Source organism: Onychomys torridus, chromosome 1 (assembly GCF_903995425.1).
Source record: "Onychomys torridus chromosome 1, mOncTor1.1, whole genome shotgun sequence".
Lineage (NCBI taxonomy): Eukaryota > Metazoa > Chordata > Mammalia > Rodentia > Cricetidae > Onychomys > Onychomys torridus.
In genome coordinates, this window is record NC_050443.1 from 26,768,535 (window position 1) to 26,780,794 (window position 12,260).

The following is a 12,260-nucleotide window of genomic DNA, read 5'->3' on the forward strand; positions in this document are numbered from 1 at the left end:
GCTCCCAGGATCACTCCAGGGTCAGCTCCCTTCCCAGGCCTCATTTTCTGTTCTTGCGCAGCATGCTACTGACTCCCCCAAGCCATTCTGGCCCCTGTCTGAGACTTTTAGGGCTTTACAGAGCACTTCTAAAAACACCACATGGTCAAACGCTGCCGAAAACCTACTGCCAAGATCACGTCAAGGCCCAGAGAGGGTATCAACCAGCTGCAGTCACACAGCTTGACAGGCCCTGACTGTCTTCATTCCAAAGCAGGGATTCTTTCCACTGTGTCTGTGGTCTCCCAAACGTGCTCTGGGGTAAGGATCCCACCAGTCAAAACAAAGCGTGGCAGGCGACTGAGGCGGCACAGCCCTTTGTTCTTCTCACCACTTCACTGGTTTTTCCATCCCTGGGAGGGAGCCCAGGGCATACTAAGCAAGTGCTAGATGACTGAGCCACATCCCCAGTCCCCACCATTGGATTAGGTTTTAAAATGAAAGCCATTATAAACAGTGTTCAGAGGCTGAGAGATGGCTCAGTGGTTAAGAGCACCTGCTGTTCTCCCAGAGGACCTGAGTTCAGTACCCAGCACCATGTCAAAAGGCACACAACCAGCTGCAACTCCAGCTCCAAGGGACCTGACGCTCTGGCACCTGCACTGTGTGTCCATGCCCACAAGCAGACACACACCTACATGTAATTAAAACTAATAACCAGAACTCTTTAAAGGCAAACAGTGCTCAAGTGACATTATCTGAACTCTTCCTTGGCTACAAAGAACAGCCATAACAATCATGGGCATCAGACTGGGTGGTGGTGGCAGTGGTGCACGCCTTTAATCCCAGCACTTGGGAGGCAGAGCCAGGCAGATTTCTATGAGTTCGAGGCCAGCCTGGTCTACAGAGTGAGATCCAGGACAGGCACCGAAACTACACAGAGAAACCCTAAACCTGTCTTGAAAAAAAACAAACAAAAAAGAAAAAAGAGAAAGAAAAAGAAAAAAGGAATATGGGCATCATTATCATTCTTATTATATAAACAAGTAGATCTTGTGCCCAGCTGTATGGGCTTTACCTATACTCACAGTGGCCCATTAAGACCCCAAGCATACAGATCCTTTCTCTCCACTGTCTTGAGCTATTCTTGGACTTGCCCAAGGTCCCTGACTGGTTAAGGCCAGAATTCAAATCCAGCCAGACTGTGTGCTGAATGACTTTTTGAACCACCATGTCTGGTTCCTTGTTGCCTGGTTCAAAGGCAGGGCAGCAACAGAAATAAACTTCTGATCGGTCATGGGAGCAGAGCAAGCTCTGTGCAGTCCAAATTCCTGGCAACAGTCAAGACCATGCAGAGCTGGCTGTCTAACGTCTCCTCAGACAAACTTCTGTTCCTGGTGCTGACTTAATTGCCTGTGTGGAAGCACCAAGGATTTGTGGATGTGTCTTCGCCCCATAGCATTTCCCATGGTTTCCTTCCAGTGTACTGTCTCAACTTCCTCGTCTTGTCTTTATCACAGCAACATGAAGTCAGGGAGTGCAGCTGCCAAATACTGCACATGAACATCTCACACACACACACACACACACACACACACACACACACACATACACACACACACACACACACACACACACACACACATACACATACACACACACACATACACACACACACACACACACATACACACACACACACACACATACACACACATACACACACACACACACACATACACACACACACACACACACACACACACACACACACACACACACATTCTCTCTCTCTCTCTCTCTCTCTCTCTCTCTCTCTCTCTCTCTCTCTCTCTCCACCATTTGGCCAGATACCCACGGCCTGCCTCCAGGAAGCAGTCATCTTTCTAAAACAAACACCAGACTATGTCAGCACCCTTCTGTGAAGACGGAATGGCTTCCACCCTCCACCCCTGTAAACAAGCCCTCCGCTACCCGCTACACTTCCTGTAGTCCCCTCTGGTCACAGCACAGTTTTTAAAGGTCTTCTTCTATACCTCTAGCACAGTCTGTGTTCCTGTGGGTGCTGTCTGTGCTCAGCACACCCTTATTTTCTTTTTAAAAAGTTATTTGTTGTTATTTTATGTGTACGAGTATCTGCAGTGTCCAAGGAGGCCAAAGATGGTGCCAGAAACAGTTGTGAGCTGCCATGTGGGTGCAGGAGACTGAACCCGGGTCCTCTGCAAGAACATCAAGAGGTGTGAACTGCTGAGCCATCTCCACCTGCCTCATCCCCCGCCACTGTCTTCTGCGTCTCTTGTCTCTTCCATGGCTCTTTCCTTCTCGTCACTCACACCTGAGTTCAAGCTCTGTCCACCTTGTACTCATTGCTGGACACTGGACCACATTAGTCTTCTTTTCAAAATCACACCCATGCTTTGCTTTTTCGTGCAAGCCTCAGAGAGGTCCTTGGGTCAACTGGGGAGAGACCCTGGGACCCTGGTAGCTTTGGCTTCCTGTTCTACACCATGATCCCTTCCCTTCCCATTCTCCCACCATGATGCCATTTACCTGACCACATAACCAGAACAATGGGGCCACTAGATCTGGATTTTCAGCCTCCCTACTTGAGAGCTGAATAAACCTCTTTGTTTCATAAGCAATTTGCCTTAGGTCTCTTGTTATAGTAATGAAAAGCTGACTAGACCCAGACACAAGCTTAGGCTCAAAGAATTGCAAATAGAAGCTGTGACAGTGTCAACAGTCTAAGGTACATTGTTAGCTATGGCAAAGTGCAGAAGAGAACGAGACACTTTAGTACACCTCCTCCCACTGGGTAAACAGCCAAAGCCCTAACTTCACACATGCTTACAGAAGCACCCAATATTTCCCAAGATCTCACGGGAAATGGCTATCATGGTCTCTAAGTCCTTCTGTATAAACCAACCATTTGTTTAATCCATCCATCCATTTGGCACAGGGTCCCACAGTGTATCCTGATAACGCCAAGGCCAAACTCCCTCTGACCTCCCAACCCATCATTCACCACCAGGGATGTTTGTGCTCACCATGGATGATGTGGAGTCCAGGAGGCTCACGACCTTCATCTCCACTTCGTCCCCACCAAAGCTCCTCAGCAACTTCATAACCTCACCCACTGTCAGCCACTTACAATCCATGCCTTGAATGGATACAATATAGTCTCCTTCTTTGGCCCCTGCCAGCTAAAAAGAAATATTTGAATAAATGTCAGGGATCATTCATTAAACCCGACTGTGTCCTCAGAGTCATGGTCTAAGCAGCCATTGGTATATAAGTCTCTTCTATTTTGTATTTGATTTTCTTTTCTTTTCTTTTTTTGTGGAGCTGAGGCTCGAACCCAGAGCCTTGCGCTTGCTAGGCAAGCACTGTACCACTGAGCTAAATCCCCACCCCCTTGATTTTCTCTGAGGTGCATCCATATGCTAATTAAGTACTCCAGAACAGAGCTGTTAGGATCCTGCCCTCACTCCTGCACTTGTGCAGCTTGGGGTCTTGCATCTTACATCATGGGGGGGGGGGGCTGACAACTACGGCATGGTCACGCAATTTGCACCTTAAAAACTGGATACAGATCCCACCTTCCCTTTCTGCTCTGCTCTGGAAGGGTTCCCCCAGGCCTGGCACCCCTTTCTCTCCCCCTTCCCCTCCTAATATAGCTCTCTGTAACTCTGGTAGTAGTGGGTGATAGGAAGTCACAACATGCCTACACGGTTGGGCTTGCCCAGCGGACCACCTAGTTATTTCTGGTTCAAAATAGCCATTTCCGGGTCAGACATCTCACTTGGCTAGGACTCCGTGGCTTTACATGGTTGCGTAAAGCCCTCGCGCTGCCATGTAATCTATGCGCGATCATGTGGAGTAGCCACACGAGTTCCTGTACGCATGCGCGGCCCAATCTTTATAAAGCTGGCGCCATCTTACATGACTCTTCTCTTCTTGTCCCCTTAACCACATGTGTTTCACACAGGCCTGTCACGTTTCCTTCTATCCTCTCTCAATAAAAACTCTTCTGTGGTCTTGTGTTCGGGACGTTTTCTCTCAAGGTAAGAGTGCCAAATAACTAACAATGGGGGCTCATGACTTTTCCACAGGTAACCAGTGATCCACCAGCGCCAATTATCAGGAGCTACTACAAGAAGCAAAAATTCATTTGATGGGTGAGGTGGATACGAATCATCCAGAAGGCCGTTCACTTAAGAATCAGACCTTTGGAGCAGGCGCCAGGTGGCTCAGGGAGGCGCTAGCGCTGGAGGCGGAAGACTTCCACACTGATTAATCAAGAGTGAAAAATCTGAAGAGATCAAGCAGGAAAAGGAAATTAAACGAGGCCTGAGGAGCGACGCAACAGGCATGATGGAGGTCGAGTACTCCTACTGGGACTTCATCTCCTGTGACCGCACGGGCCCTCGGAATGCAGTCCCTGACATCCAGAGTGGCTCGGAGGCTGTGAGTGTGCGGAAGCTAGCTGGAGACACGGGCGAGCTGGCACTTGAGGGGGCACAAGGACAGGCAGAGGGAAGTACCTCAGACAAGGAGGCCAGCAGTAGCCCGAGATCAGTGATGCAAACACCTCATCTTTAAGAGAGACCTGCTGTCCCCTCCTGGAACTGGAGCCCTGGCACTACCCAGAAGCCTCTTCTCGGAGCCCATATCCCAGGCCAGCCAGGCCAACTGAGAGTCTTGTAGAGGCCTCTGTGGCCCATACTCCAGCAAAGTCGTCTGCCCACGCCCACAGGCTCCCCTCCCTTCCACCTCCCTGTAGTACCCAGGTACACCATCACCACTGGATGTTATTTATTCAGCCAGGTGGGGGCGGGGCTCAGGCCAGGTCCTGCCCCCCAGGTGAGCAGCCCCCACCTGGACAGGGACTGTCCCACACCATTCATCCCTCCGGCCAGCCGTCTAGGTTGGAAAGATTGTCCGAGCCATTTTTAAAATTTTACATTTTTTAAAAACCTAAGAATTTTCAGCAGAGAGGAGGGAGTGACAATCACTTTTTCCTGTTTGGGTTTTGGTTTGAAAGCGGTTTTAAGCTTAGCTCTGATGATCCATGCAGCTCTAAGTTCCCCCATGCAGCCTCACAGATCCAGTTGTAGGGAAGGATTTGGACTCGAAACTAACTGACCAATTCTTTGCCCTTTGTACCAAGAGAGTGATACTTAGGTCCCAGAAAATAAACACTGATGATTTGTGTGGGAAAAAAAAAAAAAAAAAAGAATCAGACCTTTGACATGGCCAAACCCCAAACTCCATTAGAGCTGCAGGCTCTGACAACTCCCCCGCCCCCATCCCTGAGGGTCCTCCACTTACTGAAGCCGAACACTGAGGATCCAGGAAGTGCACCTGGACCGGGGAGTTCCCTCGCAAGGTGAAACCCAAGTCCCCTTCCTCCACTGTGAAGTGGATGCTTCGAGGAGGTGTCCATCTCTTGTTGGCCGAAAACACAGACAGGGGTCCCTTGGGAAGACAGGGTCACATGGTGAAAGGTTTGGAGGCATGTGGCCCAGGCTGGTCTCAAACACATGGGGTCAAAGGATGCCCCTGCCTCTGTTTTTCAACCAGCTCCATTGTGCCTAATGTCATATCAGGGGCAGTGTGTACTGGTGTGATCATCTAAGAACAGTATTTACACTGTCGCTATTGTAGATTATCTTTTAGAAATTCATTCATATTCTCTCTTACTCTACTAGGGTTTGAACACAGGGCTTTGCGCATGACAGGCAAGCACATTGTGACCAAGCTATACCCCTAAACCTACTAATTATCTTAATAGGGCCAGGCATGATGGCACATGCCTTTAATCCCAACACTCAGGTGATAGAGACAGGTGGATCTCTCCCAACCTTGTATACATAGCGAGTTTCAGGGCAACCAGAGCTGCTTTAAAAAAAAAAAAAAAAGAAAGAAAGAAAAAAAAAAAGGCTCTCAAGATTTGAAAGTTAATAATATGTGAGGTTGGAGAGGTGGCTCAGCAGTTAAGAGCACCGGATGCTCTTCCAGAGGACCCAAGTTTAATTCCCACATGGCAGCTCACAACCATCTGTAACTCCAGCTGCAGGGAATCTGATGCCTCTGGCCTCCATGGGCACCTGCACTCACCTTCATTTACCCACATGCAGACACATCCACACATAATTATAATAACAATAATAATTAGTAGTTAATAATATTTTAAAGTTAATAACATGTAATACTTTTCGTGCTAATTTAAAAAGAAAAAGGCAGGGCATGGTGGTGCATGCCTTTAATCCCAGCACTCAGGAGGAAGAAGCAGGCAGATCTCTGTGAATTTGAGACCAGCCTGGTCTACAGAGTCAGTTTCTAGGACAGGCAGGGTTACACAGAGAAACCTTGTCTTAAAACAAAATAATAATAATAATAATAGTAAGAATAATAATGTAAATAAAGAGAAAAGTTAAAAAGTTCAGAAGTCTTCAGGTAATTTGTTAAATAAACAGTCAACATACCAGCTTCTGGAAGAAATCTGTGACTGTCACTTTGGAGAACTGGGGGGAGATTATTTCAACCTCTCGCTCAGTTTTTGCTAGAAAAGAAGATTACAAATTAGGGTAAGTGAATGTGTCATGGGAAGTAATTCTTTTTTTTTTTTTTTAAATATGGAATGCTTCCCGAATTTGTGTGTCATCCTTGCACAGGGGCCATGCTCATCTTCTCTGTATCGTTCCAGTTTTAGTCAATGTGCTGCGGACGCGAGCATGGGAAGTAACTCTTGAAAACTTCCTCCAAAGACACTAACCATGTGCCCTGAGCTTAAACACCTCATAGAACAGATGGAAACTCCTCAGGCCTGGCGCAGGTGACCATGCTTTTCATCCGGGCACTTCCTATGGGCCTTAAACCACTTGGAGCTGGGACAGAGACAACCAGACATAACTCCACTTTCTAAGAGCTTGTTCATGCAGTGGTCCCCATCCTTCCCAATGCTGTGGCCCTTTAATACAGTTCCTCATGCTGTGCTGACCCTACAGCACGCTACTGTTATGAATCATTATGTAAAGATCTGGGTTTTCCAGTGGTCTTAGGCGACCCCTGCAAGAGGGTCATTTCACACACACACACATACACACACACCCCCGAGAGGTCTTAACCCACAGGCCGAGAGCTGCTGTTCTAACAGAAAGCCGGGCAGACCCCCTCCGTTCACATAGTGACCCTGCCGGTTCTTAAGAACATTAACAGTGTGCTCCTGTCTGCTCTAGAGTGGTAAAACCACCTCGTGAGCTACAGTTCTTCCTTCTGCCGTGGAGTTTAGTCTCTGTGTCCTGGGCTGAGGGGAATAGAGCATCCCAGTGGAATCCTTGACACGTATTCCTACTTCCACTTGATGTGGGGGTCACCTAGGACAAGAACTTCAACCCTAAGCACTTCCTCCTTGTCTGTATTTTGGTCGTGATGGAGATCAAATGCAGGGCCTTACACACTAGGAAATACATGGAACCACGTACCCAGCGCCTCACTGGGGGATTCTAGGCAGGGGCTCTACCAGTGAGCCACACCCCAGCCCCTCACTGGAGGATTCTAGGCAGGGGCTCTACCACTGAGCCACACCCCAGCCCCTCACTGGGGGATTCTAGGAATCTACACTTGCAGGAATCTAAAGCACCCAGCCAATGACAACCCCAGCTACTTCCCCATCTTCAGTACTAATACACTATGGCAGCTGGCAGACCTTGAATGATAATGCTGATACACAAGAGCCTAGTATTGAAGCTTGAATAGGTCCTGTCTCTAAGGAGAGAACTCTAGAGACCAGATCAGAAGTGCTGGAAACAGTGGGGATGAGATACTATGACACATACTTTTCTGACTGTCACCCACAGTTCCTGGTTCATGACTCCCTCTCCCCAGCAGGCTATAGAAATTAAAACTCCTGTCCTCCCAGGCAAGCAGGAAAGCTCTGTCTGTCTAGGATCTGGCCACAGAGAAATTCTCTGACAGATGCTTGTCTGGTAGTAGGTCATAAGACCTCTCCATTCCAAGGGGACCTGCCCCAAACCCTGGAGAGAGGAGTGCTTCAGAGGCTCTAGTGCACCCAGCTTGAACTGGCTTTTCCTCTACTTCCTCCAGAGGGTCCCGACTCAATTGGGTTATCCTCCAATTTCCCATCTCTAATTTAAAACAAATCGTAAGCATTCCTCACTGTAAAGTGACCTATCGAGTGAAGTCCTGCAGAGACATGACTCCTATTCCCTGGCACAACAGTAACTGTCACTGTCCAGGCCACCTCAACACTGCAGTGACACCTAGGAGATGTTTAGAAATGTTGACGCTACAAAAAAGAGAAAGAGCAAGTCCGGGTGTCGAGACAGGCGCACATTTAGCTTCCAAGCTAGGTAGGCAGATGGGAAGGAAGACAGCCAGTGTAGTCCTTGGTGGAAACTGCAGGGCTGACCAAGAAGCCCCAGGCATCTCTGGGTAGCAGAGATCACTGAAGCCCAGAGCAGGCCCGGGACAGTACGAGGAGAGGTATACCCAAACCAAATCAGAGAAAGCAGAGCTCAGGGAAAGGTTGAGAAGATGGGCTGGGCAAGAAGAGTCAGCAGAGGGCATAGCGAAGCCCACTCAGGAGTGCAGAATGAGACCAGGAAAGCACAGGAGAGGAGGCGGGACTGAGATGGGGGTGGGGACTGAGAGGAGGCGGGGACTGGGGCTGAGATGCTCTGAGGTGAAGGTGGGAAGGACAGGGTGGAAAGGCCAAGGCAAGAACAGTACCACTCACTTCTACCTTATTGAAAACAAGGGTTTTACTATACAGCCCAGGTGAAGGCTAACTTTGAACTTCTGTCTCAACTCCTCAATACTAGAATTCCAGGTATGTCACTATATCCAACTGAGGAGTAGCACCAGGCCCTCCCCAATTCAGTCCTGCCAAGGCCAGGCACCTGGCAGCCAGGCCTTGCGTGAGCCCTGCTGGAAGGCCAAATAACCACCGGCACCCACACTATCCACAGCTGCCACACAGCCAGCTGACAGTTCCCACCACTCACAAAGGACATCTGGAGCATCAATCAAGTTCAGAAGATCATCATCCTCACGGTGCTGGGTGTACTTGAGCTGAGTGCGCTGATGGGCAGCGGACAGCACATCCCGGAGCACCTGAATGTCACGCAGCTTCTTGCACAGGTTGGCTTCCCTCAGTGACTCCTCATGGTAGCCAATGGCCCGGTGCAGATGTCCCTTACCTGCAGATAGAAACATCTCTTAGATCAAGAAAGGCTTTTCTGATTCAGTAACTTAAAAAAGGAAAAAAATTTCCTGGTGTGTGTGTGTGTGTGTGTGTGTGTGTTGTGTTTTCATGTGTGTTTGATGAGGTGACTTTTCTTTTTCCTTTTTTTTTTTTTTTTTGGTGCATGAAAGTAGGGGGACAGTTGGGGTAGTGGATAGGTGGATAGTTCTCAAATATCCCAGGCTGGCCTTGAACTTTTGCTCCTCCTGCCTCTACCTCCCTAGTACTGGGATCATAGGTATGTTCTACACACCTGTTTTATGTGGTTCTAGGATCCAACCCAGGGTTGCATGCTAGGCGAGGCTCCACCAGCTGAACAGCTGGGTTAACTACGGAGCGGAGCAGCCGTGAGGACACGTGACAGGAGAATACTGGAAACAAGTGCCAAGGCCCCGGGGCAGGAGCATGACCAGGTCTTCAAGGAAAGTAGGCCATGAAAGGGAGAAGGGCAGAGTGGGTCAGGTCAGACCTTACACGTGCCTGGGAGGAAGCCATCAGGGTGTGAGCCAAGGACTAAGATGGCCAGGGTCTGTGGGAACACAGGGCCTGGGAGAGAGCAGTGGAAATGGGAGTTCTACCAGGCCTCCTAGGGAGCTGTGTGGGGTTTAATGGAGTCAGCGTGAGTGAGTTAGGCAAGCTCTGTTGATGTGATTCAGCCAGGGTGGTGGGATAAGAGCAGATGAGACCTCAGCCACGTTTTCCAGGTAAACCTGTGTGACTTGACCAAATGTGGAGTGAGAGAGGCAGACGGGAATGCCAAGCACGGCCAAGGCACCCCAGAGGCAGAGCCACTGTCACCAAGATGAGGAGATGGCCATGCTGAGGCCCAAACCAGGATACCCCACTGCCAGCCTTCACTCGCTGTTGGTGAAACATAAAAAACAGCAGTGGGAGCCAGTGCATACCGGCACTTGGGAAGCTGAGGCAGGGGGATGGCAAGTTCAAGGCTGGCCTGAGCTACAGAGCTAGGCATCTTACCAAGAATTTGCCCCCAAATGAAAACTACAAAAAAGGCTGGGACATGGTTTAGTGGTAATGTGTTTGCCCAGCATACATGAGGCCCTTTGTTCAATCCCCAATTCTGAGAAAGGACAAAGGGGAAGAGAGAGGAGGGGAGGGGAGGGGAGAAGAAAGGAGGGGAGCAACAACAGTTTCCACGGCAGTGTGGCATAGGGCCGTCCATGAGCAGTTTCGGTGTGAGGAGGTAGTCACGGACCTGGCTGTGGTGGGAAGCTTGGACACTCATGGAGCGACGAGGGCATAACTCTGGAAAGCCCTCTGTGACTAGGGCAGACCCACACAATTTCTCAGTGCAAGGTGGCCTCCTTTCCCAAACCCTCCCTCAGATCCCTGTTTTGGGGCTAAGAAGCAAGCAGAGCCCAACCCCAGGACAGGAGCACATACCCAGTTGCATGCGCTGCCCATCATTTTTCAGCGTGGCGAGCGGCGTCATCCCTTCTGGCATGTGGTCATAGAGCTGGGACAGGCACTTCTCCTGCTGGTCCTCATCTGCGCCCGGCTTTACTGCAAAGACAACCTCGGTTACATCTCTCTGGAGACAGTGCCCCAGAACCGAGTTCCATTTGAACAATGTCACCAAGCTCTTTTTGGCTCCAAGGCATAGCCTAGGCTACCAGGTTTTAGGCCTTAAGTGAGAGAGGCAGACGGGAATGCCAAGCACGGCCAAGGCACCCCAGAGGCAGAGCCACCATCACCAAGATGAGGAGATGGCCATGCTGAGACCCAAACCAGGATACCCCACTGCCAGCCTTCACTCGCTGTTGGTGAAGCATACATAAGAAACAGCAGTAGGAGCCAGTGCATACCGGCACTTGGGAAGCTGAGGCAGGGGGATAGCAAGTTCAAGGCTGGCCTGGGCTACAGAGCTGGGCATCTTACCAAGAACTTGCCCCCAAATGAAAACTATAAAAAAGGCTGGGACATGGTTTAGTGGTAATGTGTTTGCCCAGCATACATGAGGCCCTTTGTTCAATCCCTAATTCTGAGAAAGGACAAAGGGGAAGAGAGAGGAGGGGAGGGGAGGGGAGAAGAGAGGAGGGGCAGGGCAGCCCATGCAAATGGGTGCATGCTCCTGTCCTGGGGTTGGGCAAACACATTGCCCCAAGGGGACAGTCACACACTAGAAGTTCAAGATTTGATCCTGGACCAACCTCCTCTACCCCCTCCTCCAAGCTAATCATTATATGGAGCCTTCTTGCAGAGCTGACCCTGTAGCTGCCCTCCTCCCTTACTTCCTCCTCCCTGGAAGAGGTCTTTTGTGTTCATTTGGAAGATAGGGTCTGTAGTAGCTCAGGCTGGCCCGCACTTATTATGTAGTTGAGGCTAACCTTAAATTTGTGACGCTCCTGCCTCCACCTTCCAAGTGCAAGCGTTATAGGTGTGTGCCTTCTCGCCCAGCTTTTTCAGTTGTACTGAGTGAATCCAGGGCTCCTGCACACTAGGCGAGCAGTCTAACTACTAAGCTTAGTGACCAACCGGGTGATGTGTAGTTCTAATTGCGTGTATGTGAAGCTTGGGATGGAACATACCCCAGGCCCATAATTTTAAAACATCAAAATGAAGGAATAGCATGTAGTGGTGCTCATACACAGTGCCGACGGGCTGAAACAGGGACTCAGAACCTGAAGCCAGCCTGGGGGTGTGTGGCAGAATCTTATACAAACCCAAGACAGACCCACAGTGAGCAAGACGCCAATCCTTTTCAAACTGGGCTATATATACTAGGCAAACTAGGCTATACTAGGGCTCCCCCTCCCCCCAAATCACCCCCACCCCCAAGACAGGGTTTCTCTGTGTAAAAGCCTTTGGCTGTCCTGAAACTCATAGAGATCCACCTGCCTCTGCCTTCCGAGTGCTGGGTTTAAAGGTGTACACCACCACTACCAGGCATCAATATAGACTTTTTGTGCAATCTCTGTTTTCATTTAATTTTGGTGGTAGTGAGATTTGTTTTTTGTTTTTGTTGTTGTTGTTGTTTGTTTGTTTTTTGAGA

The 12,260-nt window shown here is 49.5% G+C and overlaps 1 protein-coding gene, 1 non-coding gene and 1 pseudogene across 4 annotated transcripts in view; 1 reads left to right on the forward strand and 2 right to left on the reverse strand.

Moving 5' to 3' along the window:
• The window catches only part of Rhpn2 (rhophilin Rho GTPase binding protein 2), a 58,100-nt gene that overhangs the window by 2,596 nt on the left and 43,244 nt on the right, over positions 1-12,260 (reverse strand). For all 3 annotated transcript variants that reach the window (XM_036207019.1, XM_036207011.1, XM_036207027.1), the window contains exons 10-14: positions 10,652-10,771; positions 9,009-9,203; positions 6,468-6,544; positions 5,311-5,457; positions 3,027-3,182 (exon numbers count right to left, since the gene is read on the reverse strand). In XM_036207019.1, the coding sequence (XP_036062912.1) occupies positions 3,027-3,182; positions 5,311-5,457; positions 6,468-6,544; positions 9,009-9,203; positions 10,652-10,771 (695 nt within the window). The remainder of the gene's footprint in view (positions 1-3,026; positions 3,183-5,310; positions 5,458-6,467; positions 6,545-9,008; positions 9,204-10,651; positions 10,772-12,260) is intronic.
• LOC118596264 lies at positions 4,114-4,952 on the forward strand (annotated as a pseudogene).
• On the reverse strand, positions 6,612-6,718 carry LOC118576807. The gene has a single exon (XR_004944017.1). It is a non-coding gene; the product is annotated as a U6 spliceosomal RNA (small nuclear RNA).